This window comes from Oxyura jamaicensis, chromosome 24, assembly GCF_011077185.1.
Source record: "Oxyura jamaicensis isolate SHBP4307 breed ruddy duck chromosome 24, BPBGC_Ojam_1.0, whole genome shotgun sequence".
Taxonomy (NCBI): Eukaryota; Metazoa; Chordata; class Aves; order Anseriformes; family Anatidae; genus Oxyura; species Oxyura jamaicensis.
Window position 1 is genome coordinate 3,360,810 of NC_048916.1, and position 26,623 is coordinate 3,387,432.

Here is a 26,623-nt window from a genome sequence, read left to right on the forward strand (position 1 = left end):
TTGACCACGAGTGTCAGGAGCACGGGCTGGTTGCTCATTCTCTCCTGGAAGACTGGCTAGCACTCCCTGCTTCTCAAGGGTAGGCTGGGATACTGATATGGGCCAGGCTGCTTCTAGCACAGCCTGTGCTGCCCAGTCCCTGTCTCTCCCAGCAGATCAGCTGCCTTGTTGTGTTGTTTCCTTCATCTCTGACAAGGATTTTTCTTACCAGCTGCTTTCTTTAACAGAAGAAAGTTGGGCATTTTTAGGTGCCTTTGCTTTTCATTAGTGCAAATGTGCTTTGGTCATTTCTGTGACATGTATGAGCCACACAGATGGGACACAGCTCCAGTAGTCAAATCAAAAACCGTTCTGCAGTTTTAGTTACTTTTCCTTAGACTGTACTTACCTCTCTCTTCCAGAGGCAGCCCCACTGTAGCCAGAGCATAAGCTGCTGGTTTCCTGCCTCTCCAGTTCAGCAGGGAGCTCTCCTAGTTCTCAGTATCATTCTCTGCAGCTGTGGCTAGGTTGTGGCAGCCTATTTCTCCTCCCTCCCTTATCCCCCATTCAGCTGTAGTCAACGCTTCATTTGAGGCAATAAAACTAGCTTTTATTGACTTTCAAACATAAAAATATACACAAAGCAATCAATTCGAGTAGCAAAACAAGAGCCCCTTGTTTACCAACCCTCCCACACAACACCCACTATTAACATTATGCATTTGTAAACATCTAGTGTTTTTATAATGTATTTATTTAGTTCAATAGTACTAATGCACTTGCTTGGTCTGTCAGGCAGAGCAAGTTATTAAAAGCAGGGGAAAGGAAGGCAAATAGTGGTGGGAAGCACTAGGAAGATACAAATTTGTACACTGCACTTTTGGATAAGTTCAAAAAGAAAGCTATTAAAGCCAAGCCCCAGTGAGCAAGAAAGAAAGGCAAGCCAAACATCTCACAAGTTGCTTTCTAAGGGAACAGAGCCATCCAGTTTTCCACTTCTACCCCACCCAGGTTGGAAGCTCTCTGTACTACACCCAGGCCTGTAAGACAGCCAGAACTATGCAGCAGACAGCCAGGTTGAAGATGACAAAAAAATGATTTTCTGCCTATCAAGTCAGGCTTCCCTTCTTATTAGTCTTTTTTTTTTTGAGGGTACCACACAGGGCAATTGGTAGTCCTTTCACAGTCCCCAGGAAGCCTCTCTCTTGCCTGGTTATTACATCAGGCTTGGCCTTAGCTTTTTTAAGCAGAGGACTTGAGTTTCTTCAGCCACCTGCAGAGAGGGCTTGGCTTGCACTTCTTGCCACGTGGTCTCTTGCATACCACTGAGTTTCCTTCTACTGGTGCCTGGGCAGTCACCACATCTTTCACATCTCTAGCTCCTGTCTCTACAGCAGCCTGCAGATGCACATCAGGTTCTGTTACTCCTGTGTCTCCTGAAGCTGGCTGAGGCATTGCAGCTCTTTCCTGAGCTGGAGCACACAGCGTGTCTGGACTCATCATTGTAGCAGGCTTGGTTTCAGTCTCTTCTGCATAAGGCTGGATCTCACCAAGGTCTTGTAGCTCTGTGGTTTGCACTGCTATCTGTTCCACAGACTTCTGCAGGTGTTCTAGAGATGAGGCTATTTCATTTTCAACGTCTTCATTCTGTGTCCTTGTAGCATTATCTTGTGATTTCTCCTTTGGAAGACTGCTCCACAGCACAGCCCCCAGAGCCTTCGGGACAACAGGGAGATCACCTTCTGCATTTCCTTGCTCAGTTGCCTGCCTTTTAAAATTCTTGGACTTTCTACAGCAATACCTCCTGTGACTGATTTCGTTTCCCATGATTGAGATGTACAGCAATAATTCTGCTAGCAGCCTTCTCCAGCAAGCCTTTAGACTTTGGGATACTGAAAGACCTGGGCAAAGCAAAGCCTAGAAGCAGACACTGAGCCCAGCTTCTTCCTTGTTGCTAAGCTGACAGACCACTCCAGAGCCAATTATCCCACCTGCAATACAGTAAGAAATTCATTAGGACCCGCACCCTATCCCTGTGTATCTCACATACTGCTTTAACTGAGTTTCTAAGGAACATGTGATAAGAAAGTTTAAAACTCGATGTGGAACCTCTCTCCAAGTGAGAAGAGAGATTCTGCTAGTAAGCTTCAAGCTGTATGTTCCAGATGCAGATAACAGAATGAACAAGAGCACCATGATTTGGGGACTTTCCTGTGCCTAAGCACTGTTACCATCTAATTTTTATTTTGACCAGGAAAGAACCCCTAAAGTGAAGTTCAGATTCACATCTTATTTCAGAGGGGGCTGGACACAAGTTGCAAGATGTACTGTTTTAGTCTGTCTTTGTTCAAGGGACAGTCTTTTTTTTGGTCTTTTGATATCAATAAGAGCACTTAGGAAGGAAGTCAGTTACTCACCATGACTCTCAGCCAATACTGCACTTTGCAGCTATTAGTTTGTATTACCGAAGTAAATAGTATTTAGGTCTCCTCTTATTTCCTAGCCCATTTGTTAATTGTGGGAATAAATTCACATTCAGACGGAGTAGTCCAATATAGGCCTGGTAGGATATGGAAGGGAGGAAGGAAAGGCAAAATGCCTCTTTGTTGAGAGATCAGAAACAGGTGGAGTTCAGACCCCTTGGTCATTATTTTATCAGGCATTTGCTCGGTTTTTAGAAAGCACAGAAGTGTCATCACTTCAAACTCAAGTTAGAATAAGGGATGGTACATTTCAAATGCAGAGAACAATTTACCTCAAGTTATGTTTGGGGAGTGTTGTTATAAAACCACAGGATCATTAGAAAGTAGATTAAGTACTTTGCAGAGAAAGATTTCAAAGGGAATTAATAGACAGAGCTGTATGTGGGTCCCTCTTTCCCTTTTCAGCAAGGTTTTCTTGTACTCTATCTTATGCAGATCAGCCACAGTTGTTAGAAATAAGTAAACACAATTTAAACTCATAGATCAACAACAATAAAATTGCTGTTGCTGGCAGAGGAACTGCAAATGAAGCATTATTTAATGCATTTCCAGCATCACAACTTCTCAGCCTTTATTTCTTACTCAGGTTGATAAGGTTTTGCTCTTAAGTAGGGTAGTTGGTGACACCAAGCCTTTTCCCCATAAGTCCCAGATCATTAATTCTCTTAAACTGCTGTTCCAGTGCAAATCCAGTGCCACTTCTTATAGCTAAAGACTTGAAGTGAAATAGAGCCGCTGTGCAACATGATATGATTACTGATGGTTCGGCAGAAAGTTTAGCCATCACAATGTAAAATAACAGGAACTGCAGAAAAACAGATCTATAATTTAGGGACTACAATTTTTAAATTGATGCTAATGGACCCAGAGCAGTTTCGATGCACCATTTGAACTGTTTTTATGGATAGAATCTGCAGAAATGTGCGATTCCATGCCAGTTAGGCACTCACAAGACCACATGAGCTTAAAACTACATAGCTATAAGAAAGAAAAAGCAGGAAAGACCAACCCAGTCACCTTTGCTGTGGAAGAAAACAATATCAGAAGACGAAGACGTGCTATTTGATGCCAAAGCTAGAAGGAGGTCAACTTACAAATAAATTAGTGTTTTGTCAGGTTGACTGTTCAGAGTAGGCAATTGCTGTGGCAACAGCAATGATTTTGTGTAAATGAGTATAGCAGGGAAATGTTTCATGCGACTTTGGAAGGGGAGCATAATGCTAGGAGGAGAAAGCAAAATAATAGTTTATTCTATGATGTGTTTATATTTGTTATATGTTGCCATCACTACAGAAGCTCTTCAAAATCTGAGGATTGACAGATTCTACTGCTGTTGTCTCAAGAGATGTGTTATTTATAGAAAGGCATAAAGATAGACTCATTATCGTAAATACAAATGCACCAGTTACTTTTTTATATGTAGTAAAATTGTTTCCCCTTCCTGATCTTAATTTGGCCATTTCATGCTGTGAATGTTCATTCACTCTTGCTGCCAATATTGGAACTGTTTGGTGGAGATTTGGATGCTACTATAAGAACAACTTCTTTTGCTAGAAGCAGGAGGTAGGCCCTCCTGAAACAAGGCATCAGGAGGAAGACTAGATGTCAGAAAACCCATCAGAATAGGCATACACATCCCTTACTTATAAGATGATCCCTGTCCAGAGCTCCAGCTCTGACTAACATGCATCCACCATGATGTGCGAATTAAGGGTGAATGATGTCCCTAGACTCCCTCGGGTGCACTTGAGGATATTCTCAGATACCAGCAGGGCAGAAGATGAGACTGCCACTGAGGATAAGAGCAGTTATTTATCCCTCTCTTGTTCTGACTTGAAAAGCACAGATGGAAATCCATTTTTTGGCAAGTAATCAGAAAGGAAAAGCATTGTTTAAGGCATTATTTTCCTGCTGGTACCCCATAGGCAGTAGCTTCACTTAGATGGAAAACATACAGAATTATGACTAGGACAGAGCCTTCATATTCACCAGCTTATGTCACAGCTTTGACAAAATTCTAAAGCTTTAAAGTAAGAGAAAAAACAACAAAAATCAACATGCCAGCAACAGCCTACCTGAAGTCACTAAAGTACATAACCCACCCCAACATCTCACACATCTAAAACTCTCCTGTATTTCTTAATTTCTTAAATAAATTCTTACTTGTTTGTGTTTCCCCAATCTAGGTGATCTTTAAGGTCCCTTCCAACCTGAGCCATTCTATGATTTCATTACTTATCTAACGTGAATTGGGCTAATCTGTTTTAGCATACACAAAGCTTAATGTGTACTACTAGGATTCTACTAGGATTTTGTTCTGAGAAGAGAGCATAATTACACTTTTGCCAATACCTAAAGGCTGGACTCTACCTCACTAGAGCAGACATATAATAAATAAATAAATAAACACAAAACCACCACCCAGACTGGAGTCATACAGCATCCTCACTCACCTTCACAAAAGCACCCCACACACAGCTATCAGCACATAGCTTGTAAGAGCAGGTGGGCCTTAAATAGGGCAGGGCAGCCACTCCAAATTACTTCCCTCCAGAACATAATGATTGAATTATTGTTCCCTTTTGCCAGCTCTGCTGCCTGAAAAGAAGAGGTGAGGAATTGTTCATGTTCCATGTTTATGAAACATCCTGTCATGTTCTTTCCTGGTTCAATTCATAAGCCTCTGTGCATTTTGGATATCATCATCTTTTTTTTTTTTTTTTTCCTGAAATGTTTATACAAAACTGAAGAGAAATGTAATAGGGTATTTCTACCTGCAAATTGACAATAATAACCAGTATTGTAGACTGAGCAACAGCTACATAATAGGCTTTAGGAAAAATAGTTTGTTGCTTGGGTGTTATACTGTGGTTCTCAGGCACAATACATCTTCCTCGCAGAGAGGAAGGGCAGATCTCAGGTGCTTTTCATCCGTTCCAAAGTGTTGCTGTCTGCTTGCATTGTTCATCTGCAGCAAAGGAGGCAGAGCTGCTTGAGACTCTGTGATCATGTTTTCTCTGTTTGCAGAGTGCTTTCTCTCAGGAAGGTTGTTTTGACTGGCTTTTGTTTCTCAACTTGTTAAAATTTCCTATCCTGTTGTCAAATCACCGACAGGTTTTGTGGCTTGAAATCTGGACTTACATCTTACCAAGGGAGAGGTGCTCAAAGAAGCAAGGAAAACATTTTGTTGCCGAAGGCCAGAAAGAGATGCACTTTTAAAGTTTTTTTTAAAAATAACGTTTTGTATTGACAAAAAATATTGACCAACAGCTGGAGCCTTGGTTAAGGGAATTGTTTGAGTTTTGACCAGCTGTTTTCAGAACACTTCACTAAGTTGTGTAAATACTTTAAACAGTTTAGGAGAAACAAACTTTGTGTGACTAAGATGCTGTTGACATTTTATGGATGTTTCAAAAGGAAAAGAAATATATATGGGAGCTCCTTTCAGCATAAGTAGATAGCAGATGTTAGGCTCCTAAAAACTCCTGAGATTTTACATTCTCAGGTGTGGCCAGGTTGTATTTTCAAGGTTTCCTGCTGAATGACAGAAAGCCTTATTTATGAAAGTTAAAGATTCTTAACATCAGGAGCTAGGATTTTCAGAAAGCTAAAAATTGCATTACAGTACGCCACAGTATCCACAAGACAGTTACGGGAATCGGTGATGCTACTTTCATGCTTATTTGCAGTGATTCATAGTCAATTCACTAGCCAAAGAATTTGCTGCTTATCATCTTAAGAGGGCAGCCTGGAGCCTGGGAACAGAGCTGAGTTTTACTCACACTGCTACATTATTAATAAATTCTCCAGTTTGAACTTGCCTAAAAAGATGAGACAAACAGCAGCAAAAGGTACAGCTTGCAGTCACTCATCAGTGACAATGAGGCAGAGTCATGGTGGCTAAGAGATGTGCCGCGCTAGGTGGTACAATTGTTCTGTCCTTATGGAGTGGCTGTCCTTTTTTTTCTAAGGGTAGGAATAAGATTTTAAAAGCATTAAAGTGTTCTCATGACTTAAGCCCTATTTATCTCACAAGAATCACATTTGAAAGTTTAGCCCTGCATCTTTATTTTCAGCAGAGCTTGAATACAGTGAGCCCAGGAAGTGTTAAAGATCTGTAAAGAAATCATCAGGAGATGACAAGTACCTTTCATTCTGAAGCCAGCAACATCAATATTCAGCATTTTACCCAAATACTTTACAAGATGAAAAGGGCAGAAACATTAGTTTTGACATTAGAGGCAATGCAGATATCAGAAATGACGTAGAGTCTCTTCTGGCATAGCATTAGAATTCTGACATACCTCTAAAGCCATTAGAATTGCAGGAGCAAAATCTTCCCCAAATGAAATTTTGAGTAGGTTAAACCAGGACAATGCAATTGCTAGTGTTTGAGAGGAAAGCTTAGCTTTACAATACGTCGGGGCACAGCTTAAAAAACAAAAGGAGTATGATGAAGACTCAAGGAAGGAGGAACTGTCGCTATTCTCATTTACCAAGGAACATCTTAGGAACCATTTCTCTAGTAGGACACCTACCCATCGGTCAACACTTTGCAAACATTCAGGTAGTTGTAAATGAAGGCAGGATGTTGCAGAAACCTGTTTCCCCAAATTCGTGCAGTAATACATTTCATGAAAGATTATTCCCTTCTGCCAGATATTTCTGAGAAAAGAAAGGACTACTCCACTTTCAGAGCAGGAACAGAATGATGATGGCTCAGATTGTAGGTTCCTTTCCCAGATTTGCTCTCATTTTGCAATTTGATTTAAATACTAAGATTGAAGTAAAACTGAAATTAAGCATCTACCACAATTGTTCGTGCATACTGGTAATCATTTAACAGCCCATGGTGGAGACTGACAAATTAACAGCTGTACAGCAGCCAGTCTGATGTAGGCTTGAATTTAGGAATAATGTCTGTGAAACTGTAGCCCATGGTATTATTCAGTATGATAGTATTTGGGGTGAAAATTGATCCCTGTCACCCATTTGCTTCAGTCTGTCATGTAATTATACATTTTACTGTCACTCTAGATTAAACCAATACCTTCAGCCTCAGCTACGTACTACCAACAGTCATAATGGGAATAAGAGTTGCTGAATCACTCTTACATGGCTCCCTGTTGAGTAGTGAGATGCAAGCATTAATTAAATCACAAGCATAAAATACAAAAACAAGCTGATTTTGAAAATAAATGATTCTCTAATGCAAGAATGCAAAAATCTATTTTCCCAGAACCAGAGAGATATCTTTGCTCCAAGTTCTCTGAAATGCTTGCCCAACCCCAGTGATGGAAAGTCACTATCAGAATCCTACATTGCCATTGTTTCCACAATCCTTTGCCATGAATACATGCAAGCAAGCTTCCATCTACTCTGTGCCTTAATCTGTCCCTCATAATTTCTAAACTTTCTGCTGTTTAGCACTTGTGCAGCATAAGAAGAAAAGGTGTTCCTTTGTCTCCACTGTAATTCTCTTCTTGAGTATTTCACTGCTTTCCATATTTCTTTGTGCCACATTGTCAAACATCCCCTTGGTTTTCTCAGCAACTGCAAAACAGGGAGCAGATGATAAGTACTAACCTTTGAAAATACTTGGCAATTAATTATAGTGGCTGTTCTGAGTATCTAAGATACTGGCAGAACAGTGCACAGAAGCTTCTGTTGCTGTTTGCTGGCTTTGTTTCTTTTTCAGTGATTTCCTCAGGCCTCCTCGCTTTCCTGGCATTGGTAAGGAGGAGCCTGCCTTCCCATCCACAGGTTGGTAAATCTAAGTTGTAAGTAAGGAGGGCACACGTTCTTCCAGAGTAACATCAGCAGCAGTTTTTTTAGAAGCAACCAACCCAGGGCAGCTTGTCATCATAATCACCTGATGGAGATACCTTCAGGATTTTACATAACAGCCAAGGGGGATGAACGTGCTCTGTGTTAAGTGACAGTAAAGAGACATTGCCATAAACAGTGTCTCCATCCAGATTTGGTGAAGAGGGAAAACTTGTTAAGGAAGGCTTTAACTGATAGGCTCATGATGCACCAGCCTGGTCCCTTGCTTTAAGGAAATGTTAAAGGATACACTATCTTCCTGATGTGATTAAGCTAATAAAGATAGTAAAGCCAACCATCCTTTAAACAGATGCATCACTAGCAAAATCCTCATATCCTGACTCGCCTTTCTTTATTTTCCCCTCTCATGTGAGGACTGCTATTATAGGAAGTACACAAGAACACAATAGCTAGAAATGGTTTCTTTAGGAAAGATTAATCCTACTCTCCTTTACATTGTAGTTCTCCAGCTTTCTGTCCAGTACAAGTTCACTTATAATTCCCCTTGAACTCTAGCAGAATAACTTGATGCAAACCCCTTTTTGGGGGGTTGAAACCAAAGGAAATAAATTAGGCTTTTTTTCCCTTATCACTATATCATTTTTGAAGTTCATGTTCAGTTGCCCAACTAACCAGGTTTGACAAGAAGCCTCTCCTGCATTTAGGAGCTGTATAATTGGAGACAAGCATAGTGTCTGTGGTAGCCTGACGTATTTATTACTTGCAGCAAAGTGACCATCAGGAATGTCTCCTGGTGGTTATGCTCTGGAGATGACTACATCCACAGGCCTCTTCTCCTAGCTTATTTACCTCAATTCAACTAGCACAAGCCCTGGAGCAGCTGGCCATTAAAAAAAAAACACACAGCAATTGATATCAGTCAGCATTAAAATATGCCCCTTTATTGATTACAATTGCAGCACAGACTTCACAATCCACACAGCATTTCAGCATAGTTTCAAGCAGTGACAGTCAGAGTAGGGTATACAGACAAGAATAATTAGTAGGTCTGGCTTGTTTGTCAGAGAAGACTTAACCCTGTGCAGTCACACAGAGAAAGTTATCAAGTGCTAGCCCTAGCTTGGGTGTGTGTGAATGTGGAGGAGACAGGGAAGTTATCTACATAAACATACTTGTACTGAGGTACACTTGCCCATATCCCATCACCTCATACCACCCCCCAACTAGGGAAGGACAGTAATTGGTGCCACCTGCAGAAGGCTATATCCCAGCCTGAAGTGCAGTACCACTTTTCAAAGCAGGATTTAATGACCACCCTGTCCCAAGTCCTTTAGGATACAAGCACCCATCGGGTACTTGCCCATCTTGGCTCCTTGCAGGATCAAGGCAGCAGGCTCACTCTGCAGCAGACAAACCCTGAGTCTGCTCAGTGGTTGCTGCATCAGATTTCAGGTGCTCTTCCAGCAGTTCTCTGCAGCAGGCTGGTTCTCCCCCATTGCTAGCTTTAATCATCTCCTTATCCTGCAGAGCAGTCAGAGTTTCTGCCAGACAGCATGGGATCTCTTTTGATGTTTGCCCGTCATCACCAACCTCAGCCATTTCTCCAGCTTGCTCTGACTCAGAAGCATTTTCTTCCACATACTCGCTAATAACAACCTCTGCGTCTTCTTCCAGCTGGAGATCAGGTGGGGCCTTAGCAGCACAGCATGCTTTTTCTTCCACTGTCTGCTTTTCTGCGGATCTCTGCACATTTGTGATGCCCTCTCTTGTCTCTGTGGCCTTCAGAGAGATCTCTGATGCTCCCATGTTACACAACGCAGCTGGGGACTCAGCTGTCCTCTCCACAGGCACTTCCTCATGTATCTTTTCCTCACAAGTTTCCTCTGAAACACAAGCAACTGCAGCATCTTCTTCTGCATGATGCGGCTGCTCAGACTCCACAGACTGATCTTTACTGGGTACACCTTGGACTTCTGCACACACATGGACATCAACCTCTACTGTAGTCTGTGTAGGAGATCTTGCTTTATTACCCTCACAGCTGAGTTGCTCACTGGCTTTACAGCCACCAGTAGGCTGCTCAACAGCTTGAGCTTCACTGGTCTCTTGTAGGCTTCTCCTGGCAGACCGGGCTTCTTGTTTTGTCTGTTCAACAGGTTCCTGATGTTGTGTCTCCTCTGTGATAGGTTTGGCTTCAGGGTCCTGTGGCACCTCACCATCCTGTGCCTCTGTAGCAGAGGCAGTAAGTGGGGTCTCAGTGTGCTGTGCATGCAGAGGTGCAGCTGGATCTCCTGTGTCCCTTTGAGTTTGAGCAGCAGGCTCACCTTCAGGAATATCTGATTCTGCAAGAGAAGGTTCAGGGCTTTCTGGGGTCCTTCCTATACGTGCCAAGTGAAAATGGTTCTCCCCAGTCCATGTTGAAGCATCGTGGGACATATGTGCAGCTCCTGATGTCTTTTTTCCCTTGGCCTTACAGAAAACAACTTTCCTGGGAAACACACAGAGCCTCTTGTTCTTGCCAAAGATACCGCCCATTGCCAGAGCTGACAGAAGTAACCCAATTAACGGCTGCCTTCTGGAGGTGATGCCACCCAGCTACAAGCTGCACACTGCCTGAAGATGAGCAGGAAACTGTCTCAAAGAAGCAGCTTCACACCTGAAAGACATGGATACTTATTAGCTCACATCCATCTGCAGACATTAGTTGCCAATGTTCTCACATAACATTAGCTGGAGAGCATTATCAGAGGTAAGCTAAATACAGGTGGAATTGCACATGAGTGGGAGGAATGAGACAGAGATGATCTTTAAAGAAATAACAGTCTGAGGAGGAAGGAAGAGAGAGTACCTAGTACTTCCTAGGTAATCAAACCAGGCCACTGTATAAACAATTGCAGTTCCACCTAAGCTTCCAGGAACCAAGCAGGCACTGCTGTTACCTTTCAGCAGGATGGCTACAGTGCCAATACCATTGATATACTACAGGCTTGTGGAGCAAAGCTGCTGAGGCTATTAGACAAGAGTCAAACCAGTCAAGGATACAGGCTTGGGGGTAGGAACAAAGCAAACAGGAGGAAAAAAAAAAAAAAAGCAACACATGAATTTGAAGCCCACAAGACACAGCATGCCTTACTCCTTAATAAGGCCATTCAGAACAGATTAACCACCTGCAAGAAGCACAAAGCAGACCAAGAAATAGAAGTAAACCTCCAGCACAAGAGTAAACCTAGAGAATGGAGTAGCAAGGCCTACCATCACACAGGTTAAAAACAAAGATACCTACTTGTACTCAAAGAGACCCACATTGTAAAAGCTTTCATAAAAGGGAAGGAAAAAAAGATAAAAAAACAACTAGCTGATAGACTCACAGATAGCACAAAAAGCACATCATAAAATTCCCCACCCTTACCAACACAACTCCACAGCCCTCCCACTAAACATCCATCACCTACAACACAAGGCCATCAGTCTGGCCTTAAATAGGAGGAGGTGGTCACGCTCAATCTCTTCCCCCTTTGGCTCTCAATGTTAGTTCCAGCAGGTTCTGAAGGCCCCTTAATGTTAATTTTTTTTTTTCTTACAGTTTTCCCCAGCCATTTCATAGCCATCGGAAACAGCATATGGCTGTCCTTCCTAAAAGCAGCTGATACATTATTTGTATGATTGTTGTTATTCGGTAATTGGCATTGGCTATTAAAACTAAAACCAAAGATTAAAGCAGTGCAGTCATGAACAATGAACAGCGACCAGTATTTGTAACATGCAGTGTGTAGTACCAGAGTAACAAGCACACCGAAGGCAGTCACTGCTTTCATTTACAAACGATGTTAGTGAACCCATGGTGTCTGGTATTATTTTATACTGGCCACTTAGGGGTGAAAAATTATCCCCCTTACCACTTTTCTGCTGTCTTCAGCTGATTGAGTCATACAATTAGCTATTTCATGCTGGCTACAGTTTATTTTAGTACTTCCAGCCACAGCTGATAACCCTCTGTTGGTGTTAACATTACCCTATCACTCCAGTTGTGTTTACTGACTGGGAGCTGCAACGCTAAATAGGTCACCTGGGCAAAATACAAAAGCAAATATCCAGTAAAAGCAAACTAATCCCAGAGACAGGAGCATAAAGGCAGATTCTAAATATACACCTCCAACAGCAGTGCACCTGAGCAGGATCAAAAAGATCAAAATAACTGGATTCCAGACTATTTTATTTATTGTTAAATGAACCTACATCTTTTGATGGCAAATCTGGTTCAGCATCCTATACTTGGCCTAACTACTCCGATTCCTTGGATTCAGAAATGCAGGAGGAGCTTTTGTTGATGTAATTCTATGCATGCAGGCCGTTCTGAGACCGTAACAGGACAATGTCCATGTCTTGCCTTTTAAATGTGGTCCAACGTCTGCATTGTACAGTACAAAACTGGCCTCCATGTCTCAGCGGTTTCCCTGATCACATTTGCATTGGCTGTAAGAGTCTCATGTAACATCTGTTTTTCCTTAACAGCAGCTTTTCAAAAGCCATTTACATATTTTCTATCGGGCTTCCATAGAACTGAAATACATAGGCAGTTTAGGGTTTCTTTGACTACTGGAAACTTCTGCTCGTTAATACATGAACTTGATCCACAATTTCACTTTGTGAGATACACAGATGAAAATATCTGTGTCTCTGCAGACTGACACAGATCAGTGGCTGTAAAACTCGGGTCACTCTAGGGCTGCAAGTCTATGCAAGACGTGTGTGCTTTCCAAAGCAAGGTGGTTGCAAGGAAATGATGCGTCCACAGCTCCCTCTTGGTTTGAAAACGCTGTAAGAACTTTTGAGTTAATTTGTTGATTTTAAGTGAGAAGAAAAATGGCTCCTGGCTACAGCTGTTGAGGATAGATGTTGTTGTCAGTGTTGTGTACAGTGGGAAGATGCTTAGCTAACAGCTCGTCACTGAGTGGTGGGAATGTTTCTGAGATTCAAAGTATCATTTTTTTTCCTTACAAATGTATTGTTGTGGAAAACAGAGACATTCCAGTAACACAGTCCAACTTACATCCATTTGAAACAATCTAGAAAATCTGTTGCATGCAAGACACTGTGGAAGATGGCAATGTGACACATGGGAGAAGAAAAGAAGTTCTGTCAATCACATCTCTCTTGGCTAGATTTAGTATTTGTCTCCAAAGGCTTGTCTGCTCTCTGCTACTTTGATGCATTTAAAAGGGTGGTTCTACAAAAGCATACATCTGATTCTCTGACAACTTTAAAAAAAGCATAGACCTTAGGAAGAGCTTGGCTCAGATGGCAGCTCAGAACTGGGTTGCGTGGTTGAACGCTGTAGAACAGCACTGTTACAAAGCCTTTTAGCCGGCATCATCGCTTGCAAAGAGTGCACTGCAGTCAGTTCAGAACACCGATCTTTGCGTTGGGGTTTTTGATTGCAGAGAGTTCAAGCTGCTCCCTCTTACTAGAGCTGTCTCTTCCTTCCTATGCTCGTGGCAGGGCCTCTCAGTACATTAACTATGGCATCTAGATACGTTGGATGGTCTGCCTAGGGGCATCTCTCGTTCGTCATTCAGCTGACATTACAAGACAATGACAGGCTACGTTTGAAAAATTTTCTCTTCAGAGAGTGAGAAGGGCTTTCAGACACCGAGCTCTGCAGCACAGTTTGGATACCAATACTTAGCTTTTCCAGAAAGCTCAAAGTTTGTAAAATCTCTGCCTTTCCTTTGTTTCCAGGCTAAGGAACCACATGCCGAAGCCTTCAAATGGTTAGGAAACATTTCCTGTAGCACAGTTACGTATTATAACCCTGCTTAACAGAATTAACTTATCAAGCCATAGGCAGACATAAACATGATTGAGTTTAATTTCTCTTGGGATTACTTACTCAAGCCTCTCTCCTGCCTGAAGTGAAGCTTTATGTTACCACGATCAGTTTGGGGAAAAAATAGCAGTTAAGGTGCCCAGCTCCCTGCTAAGCAGCCTTAGAAACAAGCTTTAGCAGGGAAGACTGCATGACTTTTGGCAGAACAAATCAAGTAAGACAAGCAACTTAAAGTTGAGCTTTCAGTAGGCTTTGCAGAGGTGTTTATTTAATGGTTTCCTACTTTTAGGTCCAAGAAGCCCATTGTTCAGTGTCAGGTTAGAGGTTGTCCAAGCTGCAAGAGTGGTTTACCAGCTTGGACCAGCCTTGTACATAACAGGAAAATATTACAGGTATCTATTTCTTTGCAGCATATGGAGTCAAATAAGAGAAGATGGCAAGTCTGAAACATAGGATGCATTATCAGCCTAAGTGCAGTTGGAAGAAAGGAGGTCAAAGTGTTTAAGAAAGCCTTCTCCTCTCCCAAAAACAGTTCACTTTGAGTACTGAGTTATCCCCAACATCCAGCCTAACTTGAAATATTTAGCTCTCAACTCCTCAGCTTTCAGCTACATGCAGGCAAAATAACTGAAGTCACCAACAAGATATTTGCCTTTGAGATTTTTTTTTCCAGCATCATTTCAGAGTCCTGATGCATGTTATAAGATCTAGAAGTTTCAGCATGCCTCCATTCCCCCCTCCCACTTAGGCAGCTGGGCATTTTACTCCATACAGTCACTGAGTTTGTTAGGACTTCTTGAAGAGTATTACCATCCATCCCTCAAAGCATATGGAGAAGGGCACAGTAGTTAGTCATTCTTCACCTCAACAATTAAGACACATTCAGCTTCTTTTTTGTCATGATCTTAAAATGTTTATTCTATACAGTTATGAACATTAAAAGTCAGTATATTTAAGTTACAATACACTGACTTATGCATTCTGATCAAGACTACATTTTTTATGCATCAAGAATCACATGAACATTTCCATTACCACAAGAAGTACAAACAACAAACCAGAAATAGCATTTCATTGACTTCTTGTGAAAATATTTGTTCAATATTGACAATATGGCAGTGACAGTCAATTGTGAGCTACTTCCTTGGATACTTCCCTCACAAAGACTTGATTGTTTAGAGGTAGCAAGGGAAGTGGCTGTTAGCCTCACAGAAAACACTTGACTGGGCTAGATTAGAGGAACATTTGTCTGTTTTGTTGCTGACTCTTCATAAGACTGAGGTGAAACCTCATATCACGATACCTCACTGGGGGAAATGCAGTGCCCAGCATTACTTCAGTGAAATCACAGTTTAAGTGAATTACTTCTCCCAGTAAGGTGTGAGAACAGAATCAACTGAAGAATCAGCTACTGGAAAAAAAAAAAAGGAACAGAACTATGACTGAACTATAATTCAGGAGAATATCTGGGAAGGTCTACTGTATACATCACACATCTGTTAAGATAAATCACTCTCTCTAGTCCAGGACACAAAACACAGAATCCTGCGTTCAACAGCTTGAGTTAATTGCTTCTTTTAGCTGAAGTTCTTCAAGGCAGGTACATCATCTTTGCCATTGGATACCAATTCATTTGATCCCCAGGTCTCTCAAGCTTGAGCATTTTCAGCCTGAATCTCTCCTCCACTCTCAAACACTTCAGAATGCAGGGGTGCCACATTCAGAAACTCAGCTTCTTCCTTTACAGGCATCTGGGTGCAAGCCAGGGGTTCCTCTGGAAGCTGAGTTGTTGGTTGTGTGATCATCTCCTGTGGCTCTGCCTCACCTCCTAGAGTTTCTGGATCACATTCCTTGATCTCCTCACATTCCACCAGATCACTGAGGCATATTTGATCTTTGTCACTTGCCTGGCAGAAGACTTCACTCAGTTCAGACTCTGCAGAACTCAGGCTCCGCATCTCCTGTGCGGTTAGCACAACTGACTGGGTGTCTTGCTGCAGGAGGTCAAGCAGCTGGTCTTCTGTCTCTGGAGATTCCCCTCCTGGATACAGAGCCTCCCAAAGCATTGCAGAAGTAGAGTGTCTCTCAGCCATACCACTTACTATTTCTTCTGGAGAATCCTCTGTCCTAGTCTCCTGTGTAACCTGGAAACTCAATAGAGGCTCGGTCTCTACAAGACACATGATCTTGTCACTCCCAGTGGATTGAGGGCTTCCTTCAGCAAGACTATCCCTGTCCATCTCCTCTGTGTGCTCAGCAGGAGGACAGGGCCCAGCCTCCTTTGCCATCTCCTGCACAGCATGCAGTGGCAAGTTCCTTCCTACAGGACTCTCAGCGGTCTCTGTGGGAGGCTTGATCTCACAGTCTTGCCCAGCTGCCATTTCCCCTGTGATTTCCATGAAGTTGAGAATATTTGTTTCTTGCAGAGTCCCTCCAGCATATGAGCCACCCTGACTGCCAGCCCCAGCCTGTTCATCAGGCTGTCCTATAAATGCAACAAGCTTCACATCCTGAGCTGCATGCATAACCAGCTGGGCCTCAGAAGCATGGGAAGCAGGTTTTGTTTTCTCTTCAGTGTTGCATGCTTTCTCTCTTTCTTGCTGGCTTTGCAATTGGGTTAAGACTGCAACCTCTCCTTTGGTCTCCCTATCTGCAGATGCCACCAAGAAATCCACGGAGCCCCAGGCTGCCTCACATTCCTCAGTCACTCCCATGGGATCTGCAGGAGAACAGGTCTCTCTGCTCTTCTCTGCAGCATCAGCCAACAGCTGTCGATCCCAGCATGGTGACTGCACCTCTTCAGAGCCTTGGTCAGAGGTTTTCAGGGCTGGTGTAGAAGGCTGCTTCTCAATGCTGATTGATGGATCCCTCGAGGTCTGCAAGATTGGCTTGGTCTCACTGGTCTCTTCATTTGCTTCCTCTTCCTTCTTACATCTCCCACAAGTCCCACAGCAGATCTGCATGCTGAAATTGCCCCCCATGTTGTCACTTGACAGAACCTGCAAGAAACAAGAACTGTTTATCTTAACTGTTTCACAGCAGTGTTTTATACACCAAAGGCTTGTTGGCTTAGTTCCTATGGAGGTCTATAAGCTTGCAGCAGAGAGACCGTAAGGCCCCACATGACAGGGCAGACCTCCCTTTACATCAGAAGCTGAACAGCTCCTTTATGCCAGAGGACATCTTCCTAGCACACTTTGGGTAAGTATCATTACAACAGAAGTGACAAATGTACCACTGAACAATCCTAATGAACTTAATGGTAAGAAATCTGCAGTGCTAATGCAGTTCAAGTGCATCATTTCTCTGCTGTTAATCAAGGATTCCCATCAGCCAGCCAGGCACACTTATTAATTGCAAGGTGGCAGTCAACACCAAGTAACACCTGGTGTTAATCCCATCAGGTAGCACAGTTCAGATGCAGCTTGTTTGAAGCAGAAACTCCTTCAGCTTGAAGAAGGAACTGAGCTTGGACTTTCAGCTAGAGTACCAATAAAGGGAAATAACTAACCAAGGCAGTGGTCTTTGTTAAGGTTGAAAGACTAACTTTGCACAGTTATTCTCCACAAAGGATTTTTTAGTTTTTTTTCCAGGTTGAAGCCACATAGGCCTGTTTTTTTTCCTATGGCTATTACAGAGAAAGGGTCAGACCTGGGACTAGCCAACACAGCACAGCCACACTGTAAGCCATTAACATCTTGCACCAAGACCAGTGTATTTCAGAGCACCGTGTTTTGCAGCTTCTTTAAGCAGGCATCCACCCTTTCCACCAGAAGCACAGCATCATATTTCCAAGAACCATTAGAAAAATAAGAAACTGCAGAACATTAAGTTGAGCAAAGTGCCCTCAAGCACTAAAAGGCTTCTGAAGCACAAGCATATTTTTTGGCTTCCCACTGAAGCCAGACACATTTTTCTTAAAAATCTAACATTCCCAATAGTCACATGGTTTCTTCTAGGTTTCTGTATTTGCACTTGTTTAAAAATAAAGAAAAAAATCAGACCAGGTAGTCTTCTCAATGCAGAAGTATAGCCTCTAATGGGAAATAAGAGCAGCAAACATATTAGGAGCCTTAGTTTTCAATAACACTTGAAGCCTTTGAAAAATGTAATATTAGTAAAAAAAACCAAACACCTGCATACAACAATTTTAGGACCCATACTTATCTACAAGCCACACAGGGTGATCTCAGTCTCTTCCAATTTCCTTGTTTCCCCAGTACATTTCTTCTAACAGCAGACACCATAATTAGCTTCTGTAAATCTTGAGAGTTGGAGAAACTTACCAGCCTATAACAAATAAAAGCAACAGAAACCTCCCAGTTGTCCTTTGGACCTCAAGCTCAACTTAAATAGTACTGAGGGGCCCCACAAAACCACTTCCCCCTGCTCCTTGGGCAGCGATTCCCTGAATATTTAGTTCCTTTCCATTCTCATTCCCGTCTGGGAACAGCTGTTACAGCTACCTCCTTTATTTTACAGCTGAAGGTGTTTTATTGGCAATTTTTTTTTTTTATCAGAGGGTAAAGTAAAAATAAAATGCAGCTTCTGTTTATGGCAAATGAGCGATCACTGGCAGTATGCTGTAACAACACTCCATCGTAAAGCAGGAGAGGCAGAGGCAGACTCGAGTGGTTTTCCAAGAGCAGGCTGTCAGGCAGCTTGGGCTTTGCCTCAGCTCCATCCGCCCTGCCTTCTTCAGAGAGGGTGAGTTAGCAGGCTTGCTAGTTTTGCTGCAGGGGAAATGGGGTTGGGCATCCTTTAAGCTGGTCTTCTCACTTGGTAGTAGGCTCAGAAATATTAGTGCAAAGGAGATGCCTGTACAAAGTGGAAGGGCCAGCTCTTTTGAATAACAGAAACAGACACAAGAGTGGTGAGAGTCCTCATTATACTCAAGACCCAGCACGTGATGCGGGAGGAATAATTTTCTTTCTTCTGGTTGTTTTCCTAAATAGGTCTGTGTGTTTTGTGACTCGACTAATTGTGAGTGCAGACAAATATAAGTCATTTGAGGGCTTCTCTTCACCTCAGTGCTCAGAAAGTTTGAAATTAGGGGCATTAGAATCATAAAATTATAGAATATACTCAGTTAGAAAGGACCCACAGGGATCATACAGTCCAACTCCTTAATCTGTGCACAACCACCCAAAAATGAGGCCACATGTCTGAGAGCATTGTCCAAACGCTTCTTGAACTCCGTTAGCTTGGTGCTGTGACCTTGGAGAGCCTGTTTCAGTACCCAGCCACCCTCTGGGTGAAGAACCTTTTCTTGATATCCAGCCTGAACCTCCCCTGTTGCAGCTTTGTGCGTTATTGCTGCATTTTCAAAGTCAGCTTAGAACCTTCCCTAAAACAAAACAAAAACCCTGAAACAAAACCAAAAAAAGAAAAATACAAAAAGATCAAACCTGTGTCTTTAGTATTAGTCACATCCTTGCAGAATCTACCTGAATAACATATCTTCAGTAAGTGGACAGAGGGTACTCCTGAGGCTTGTGTATTACTCTTCCTAACATACTTCCATGTTTTTTTAGTTCATTTGTGTGATGAAGAATATAAACACCCCAAGAGTGAACCTGATCGGTCTCTGCAAAGTACACAGTTGCTTCTTTCTTATTCGCCCTTGTTTCTCAGAACAGCCTCCCGTTTATGGGTTTACCCGACTGTCATTCAAACTATTGTATATTTCCTTGGCATGGGCAGAAATTCCGTCTCCTCTCAAAACATACTTTATTCTACCTCCACAGAGTGACACTGATGCCAATTCTGAAGGAGCAGGCATCACCCAGGTCAGCGTCAGCCCAGGGTATGGAATATTACTGTTACTGCTTTGGTAATTTCAGTGAAGTCAGTGCGTTGATGTATTTATGGTACACATCCCATGAAAACCAAATAGCAAGTAAAATAATGGAAATATTTCTAAAACATTAGGTTCTGGCAAAGCTAGAGCAAGTAGCTAAAGCACTGAGGTCATTTGACCTGGAAGTTAGGGCAAACACTTAGCTTGTGAACAGGAGCATCGGTGGGACACATGCTGCATAACTGAGAAATATGCAAGTGTGTATGTGCGGAGTATGGTTACACGTTTAGTAACCTGAAAATAGTCCTGTCTTGTAATACATGTGCAAAGATACACAGCTGTCTGAGTTTCATCACAATCTTTTTATTTCCTTGCTGACTACTGAATACTGTAGAATTTTCCACATACACTTCATTTACTTCCACAGCACATTGGGCATCTGTTATTTTTAAGGACAAAAGTATGCCAGGCGTTGTGTTCCTTCAAAAAGAACAAGGCTTAAGCCTCACTCTGATCACGCTGGACTGCTTCTGAGTGCTATCTTCAGTTTTGCAGCACACCTTGCTCATGTTCTTCCTCAGATAGGGGTGGTCCCAGTGCTCATTTTCACATTTCTTTGCTCCCTGCAGCATCCTGGACTTGTGTCCTACTCAGCCTGTCAGTTCATCTTCACTTTGATTTTAAAAGTAGTCTCATTCACATAGGAGACAGCCTAGTGCAGTGATCCATACAGTTTATTTATATTTATTTTGTTTATTTTTATACAAAATATCAGATGTCTCAGAAGACAAAGATTTTCCTTACATGATATTTGTTCCCAATGCTTTCAGCACCACAGCGGCAACATACCTAGATAGTGAATCAATTATACAAAGATTTTAAGTGCACTACCATAGGAGACAGGTTGTTAGCTGAGGCAAAGTAGCTTCTGAAAAAATCAAGAATATTTTCACCCACAGATGAAGAAAATTTCATTAACATCCACACACTGGAAAAAGCAGAAATTGACTGGTTTCTGTGGGGAAGGGGAAAGGGCAGAAAAACTGGTCAAAATGTATATTGTTTCGCTCAAGATACTGATCTGGAGATGGAAGAATGGAGTTAAATACATCAGGCTTAAATAAGCAAGTCGTCCATTTCATAGAATTAAAGGAAATTGTATGCAGATTCCCCATGAGGTATGCAACGCATTCCAATGGTCACAGAATGCCTTACATTTGTGTCTAGAGACTTAAAACCATAGTATTGAGATCCCTGATTTAATGTGAAAGATTATGTACTTCTACAAGTTAATGGGCTGTTACACAAGACTGGATAGCGTAAGTATTTTTGAATTAAAGCATGGACTTCCCCCTTGCAGGGTAAATAAGAGCACAAGAGCTCACCAACAATAATACATCAAAATTTCCTTTAACATGCTTTGACAACTTATTTTGACAGGTGCTTAATTACAGCAATATATCACGAGGCATTGCATTCCCCTTCATTGTTTTACAAGCAAGTGGCACAGGAACATAGACCATACCTATCAAAAAGAGCAACTCCACCATGTCACCTAGTAACAGTTAAACACAAAGCAGTTAAGTATTACCTTGTTCAGTATTTCAGCACACATCAAGACAAGCTACAAACCACATGCCCCCGCTCCACTTCTCCCTGTGTCCCTGAACATTAGTTCCATTAAGTCAGTTCCTCCTCACACCGTTCCCTATTGTATCACATGCAAGGTGTTATTTAATGGCATTTTAAAATGTTTTTAGATCTGTATGCTTGTAACATTTTAAATAGCATTGGTTTAAGACTCTTGACAAAGTATATTAGAACAGTCAAAGGAAAGACTATAAACAAGAAGTCTAATTTTCTTTTCTTAGCCTTTGTGATTTTTTTTTGCATTTACAGCATTGGAGAAGCGTGCACACTTATTGTCTGATACAGACTGTTACACTTCCCTTGCAAAAGTTGAATTGACTTGGCAGACCAGCTTCAAGAGGATGCACGTGTCAGAGCTTTCCCAGCCCCTCACTGCTCAGACAGCTGCAAAAATCCAGTTGAACCCTTAGGCCAGCTGGGGGACAAGGAAGCACATGGCCCAGGTTACTGGCTGAACAGAAGAACTTGGCCTCTTCAACTTCTGACAGAGCCTGTCAAAATTCAAGCCTACTGCCACCTGCAGCAGATCTGCTCCCCCAGCACGTTATGGCTGGGGACCAGTTTGGTATCACCACAGCTGGTCACCCACCAGTGAGCTGCAGCAGAACCCCATGCCGTGGGCATAGTGAAGACAGTGTGTCAGCAGAGTATCAGCTCCCAATTCCCACACCTTTGGTACACGTGTACTGAATGTAGTGTCACAAACAATATTCCAGAGCCTTCCAAATAAATGAAGCCACTTCTTTAACTGCAATTCAAGGCCCACTGCTAACCTAGGCCCAGACTTGTCCTGTCTACCCAGGACAAGGGCAGAGACAACACTTGAGCTCTCTATTCACACCCTAACAGGGAACAAGATTCTACATTTTATATCATGTGTAGCTCACATCCACCCTATTCTCACTCCTCTTTAATGACTAAGAGTGTCTCCAGATGTTTCTCACACAGGTAAGCCAAGCTAGCTCACTTGAGACTGATCCAGGAACTAAGAAGGCACCCTGTCTGGAGTACTGCCCCTGGTCATGCCATCCATATTCCTCATTCTGGTAATAGGCACTGGAAAAGGAACATTCCATATAGGCCTGTGAAAGAGCTGAATGTGGCTTTAACTCAAATACCTTGAGCACAAGATGCTGCGAAGCCTAGAGTAGAAAAAAAAGCAGCAGAAGGGGCCAATCTCTTTAGACCAATGACATGAGTGGAAGATGCTTTTGTTCCAGGGACCTTAAAGCACATCCCCCACCTAAATAAGTACTGGACTGAGCAGAAACAGGGTTAGTAAAAAGATCAAACAGCTTGAGACAACAGCATGGTAAGTAAAAGATTAAAAAATAATGAAGCTGCTTTCAACCCAAGTGAAACTTCAGAGGAGAGCACACGTGTTTAGAAATGCTTTGAAGAATCATGTTGCATACATCTCAGTTTCCTTTTCAAGGGAGAATTTCAAAACATCAGTGTGACAACCTCAATTAGAAAGCAAGGCCTCTTTTCACCGTATTACAGCTTGGGCCAAGGACTTTGTTGTTCAGTCACCACAAACTCCAACCACAGTAACTACAGGAGAGCTACTCTCAGCTGTTAGCCTGGTGTTTTCCCCAGCACAATGAGGCCTCTGAAGTCTAGTTAAAACATTACAGAAAAAAATTACTTTGGTACTAATAGGATGACAGACAGGTGCAGAACACTCAAGTTACAGAATGCTCGCTACACAGCTCAGGTTTCTTCAGGTCCTGCATTTGTCTTCATTATACTGAGTCTATCTATAGCTTTCAAACAACTTCATTTACATTAAAGTTGCAAGACCTTTAGAATCATCTATGTGTCTTCAGCCAAGTCTCAGTAGTACAGGTCTTGACACATTAAGGAACTTCACTGATGCTTTGAAATATTGCACAGAAAGTATTCATTTTAAACTCAGTCATGTCTTCATATTATAACAGACAGCTTCTAACACTGACAAAATTTCCCACAAGGTAGAGTTACTCTTGTAAATACAGAGACTGGCCCGAGTCAGTCCAGTTAAGATGCACATCTACCAGGAAGAGACATCTCTAGCCACTATCGATCATGCAGTACAGCCAAAATACATCAGCAAGGCCATTACCAAAGACATGAACGCCAGCTATTGTCCATTAAGCATTCACTTTTTGCTGTACAGAAGGACAACATACTTCTAAGGAAAAAAATCAGCCTGTTAAACCCAAAAGAAGATTTCCGTTGCTGTAAAGCCCCCCTTCAAAAAATCAGAAAGGATGTTAAACAAGCATCCCGAGAGACTGTGATATAATCCCCATCTTCAGTCTGCAGGGATGGGAAGCAGTTGAAACAAGCCCCAGCCTTCCACCCCTGCAAACAGAGCACAAATGGAAACAGAGCACAAATACAGCCTGCATGTCTCAGACCGACAGAACAGTTTTTACAGCACATGCTCTTGATCACTTTTACAATCTTTTTCTTGCATCTGCAGAGGCCTGAAAATCCTTACAAGTTCCCTTAGCCGGCTCTTTGGTAGTATCCTGGAAGTCATCAGGCTTGTAAGGATGTGTTGAAGCAGTCTCTGGAACTTGATCCACCTTCTTGGCGATTGGCTTTTTGTAAACCACACTGAAGGGCTCCTTACTGAGTTTATCTCCCATGTTCACAGGTGTGCCTTCCAGGGAAGTTTTAAGCAGTGTACGTCTCCTGCCCAACAGTAGCAACCTTCTTGCTGCCACCGGAGCACCCAGCACGCCTGTAAAAGACTAGTTATAAATCACATTAGATGCTTTTACAAATATTAGCTAATCCACTTTTGTTTTTCCATTCCTAAAAACATCTGTCTTGTGAAGCAAGCTAAGGCAGACTGCAAGTTAATTCAGTACCTCAGTCAACAGCATTCCTGGATGGCACTCATTAAAACAAAAAAATACTTCAAGATTTCATGTATAACCCAGAAAGTAAAGATAGCAGGGTGAGCAGCAAGACCGAATTTTTGAAAGATTCTAAGTGAGAAGAGCAACTCTTTATTCTTAATAGCTATAACTAACTATTTCAGTAGAAGAACCTGTACTTTTTCTGCAGAGATCTAACAGACAATCATCATTTTTGACTCCTTTTCAAGAACCTTGGTGTTGTGGGTTAGCTCCAAGTCCCACACAGTTGCTCACTCACTGTTTGCCACTGGTATGGAGGGGTGAAACAGAAGGATAGGAGCAAGAAAATTAATGGGCTTAGATGGGTTTAACAGGTACAACAAAAGCTGCATGCACAAAACAAAATAAAGAATCCATTCACTACCAGGCAGTGATTAGCCAGGAAACCAGGGCTTCATTGTACCTAACTGTTACTTGGGAGGCCCAATGCTGTATCTCTGAGTGTCCCACTTTTTCCTTCAACCAGCTTTTACTGTTGAGCACATTTTGTTGTGTGGAATATCCCTTTGGTCAGGTTGGTTCAGCTGTCCAGGCTGCCCTCTTCCTACTTGTGCACCCCCAGCCTACTCACTGGCAGAGCAGCCAGAGAAACAGGAAAAAACCTTGACATTGTGTAAGCAGTGTTCAGCACTAACTAAAACAGTGTTATCAACGCTGTCACAAATCCAAAACATAGCTCCAGAGCTACTATGAAGTAAATTAACTCTATTTTAGCCTAAGCCTCTGAAGTACAGCAGAATTTATGAAGAAATACTTCACTGTGAGGGTGGTGAGGCACTGGCACAGGCTGCCCAGAGGAGCTGTGAGTGCCCCATCCCTGGAGGTGTTCCAGGCGGGCTGGACAGGGCTTTGGGCAGCCTGAACTGGTGGAAGGTGTCCCTGCCCATGGCAGGGGGGTGGAATTAAATGATCTTTAAGGTCCCTTCCAACCCAAACCATTCTACAATTCTATTACTGTCATGCAAAAGATTTCTAGTACAGAGCTGTTAGCAAGTCCATAAAAATAGTTTCTGGGGAAACAAGAAGATGACTTTAAGATTAGTGTTTAAAGTTAGCTTCCTGAGCACAGCTATTTGGGTTTTATTTTGGTATCTCACCCAAATCGTTCTGTACAATTTGTAGCAAGTTAGAGCAAACAGCAGAATGTATTGCCATTCATTTCAAACCCACAAATGATGTACCTACAGGAACACAGTGTATTTCAACTTTCATACTCTCTTTCTAATTTACTATCAAAGTTGCATCAACAAGTTACATATCACAGCCCAAAGTCTGCCCCATAACTCAAGATCGAGGCTGTTCCCCAGTCATCATGTTTTGTTACCAAACAAAATAACACAACCCCATTATAAGGCACTACTGAACAATAATTAGTAAGACTTGGTGCCCAGAGCAGGAAGATGTTAAAGAACACTTACCTGGCTGTCAGCTAACCAGAAAAAAGTTGCTGTAAACCTGCAATAGGCAGCACGCCCCCAGCTGTGAGCATTACTGGTTGGCTGGTCTTCCGTGGGATTGAGGAGTCGCACAAAATCACTTCCCCAAAGTCCCTGAGCATCAGTTCCTCAGGCTTTCTTCCTCCTCAAACCATTGCTGTTATGTCATATGAAATCTAAAGATAAATGCTTTATTAAACTACTTACAAACAATGTTTGTAAGTTAGGCATATTTTTACATATTTTAGGCATATTTTTACATATTAAACTACTTACAAAACTAGGTTTGTAAGTTAGGCATATTTTACTCACCTTCTCATGTATATATTCTTGTGCCCCTTTGAAATTTGAAGTTTTTGTTCATAACGCTGCATGATTATGTTAATTCATGTGAAGTATTGGTAGCTAAACAGTAGGTCCCGCAAACCTATTTATACATTAAACACTACACAATTCATATCACCATTCATTTTAGCATACTTAGAGTAGGAAATTAAGAACTTGCATGCAAATTTGCACCAATGGAGCCTTACAGAAGCAGACAGAGCTATGTCCATCATCCTGTGTATGTAGTACTTCAGTCCAGCACTGGCAAATAGCAGCTGCCTGGTGGAAAGCAGTGCAGCACCCTGGTAACACTTGGTTCATGCAGAAGGAACAGCATGTGCTGCACAGAGCGGGCAAGTGAACTGCATTTCTGCTATTGTTTTGCTCTGAAAACAGAGGTAGAATCCACCTGGCTTAAGACA

At 42.2% G+C, this 26,623-nt stretch overlaps 2 protein-coding genes and 3 long non-coding RNA genes across 5 annotated transcripts; 1 reads left to right on the forward strand and 4 right to left on the reverse strand.

The window, feature by feature from the left end:
• Positions 1-567: 567 nt before the first annotated feature.
• Positions 568-4,950, reverse strand: LOC118178080. Its single transcript, XR_004756055.1, has 2 exons — positions 4,916-4,950; positions 568-1,970 (listed from the first exon to the last, which is right to left on the reverse strand). It is a non-coding gene; the product is annotated as an uncharacterized LOC118178080 (long non-coding RNA).
• LOC118178079 lies at positions 955-9,792 on the forward strand. The gene is made up of 3 exons (XR_004756054.1): positions 955-1,092; positions 3,808-3,811; positions 9,779-9,792. It is a non-coding gene; the product is annotated as an uncharacterized LOC118178079 (long non-coding RNA).
• Positions 9,169-11,706, reverse strand: LOC118178078 (neurofilament heavy polypeptide-like). The gene is made up of 2 exons (XM_035346300.1): positions 11,659-11,706; positions 9,169-10,905 (listed from the first exon to the last, which is right to left on the reverse strand). The coding sequence occupies exon 2, from the start codon at positions 10,782-10,784 to the stop codon at positions 9,645-9,647; it is 1,140 nt and encodes a 379-aa protein (XP_035202191.1). The 5' UTR covers positions 10,785-10,905; positions 11,659-11,706; the 3' UTR covers positions 9,169-9,644.
• A 3,257-nt stretch (positions 11,707-14,963) lies between these two features.
• LOC118178077 lies at positions 14,964-18,485 on the reverse strand. Its single transcript, XM_035346299.1, has 2 exons — positions 18,363-18,485; positions 14,964-17,075 (listed from the first exon to the last, which is right to left on the reverse strand). Exon 2 carries the CDS (start codon positions 17,055-17,057, stop codon positions 15,726-15,728), a length of 1,332 nt encoding a protein of 443 aa, XP_035202190.1. The 5' UTR covers positions 17,058-17,075; positions 18,363-18,485; the 3' UTR covers positions 14,964-15,725.
• Positions 18,486-20,222: 1,737 nt separating this feature from the next.
• LOC118178085 lies at positions 20,223-26,623 on the reverse strand. The gene is made up of 3 exons (XR_004756059.1): positions 26,187-26,623; positions 25,857-26,031; positions 20,223-24,267 (listed from the first exon to the last, which is right to left on the reverse strand). It is a non-coding gene; the product is annotated as an uncharacterized LOC118178085 (long non-coding RNA).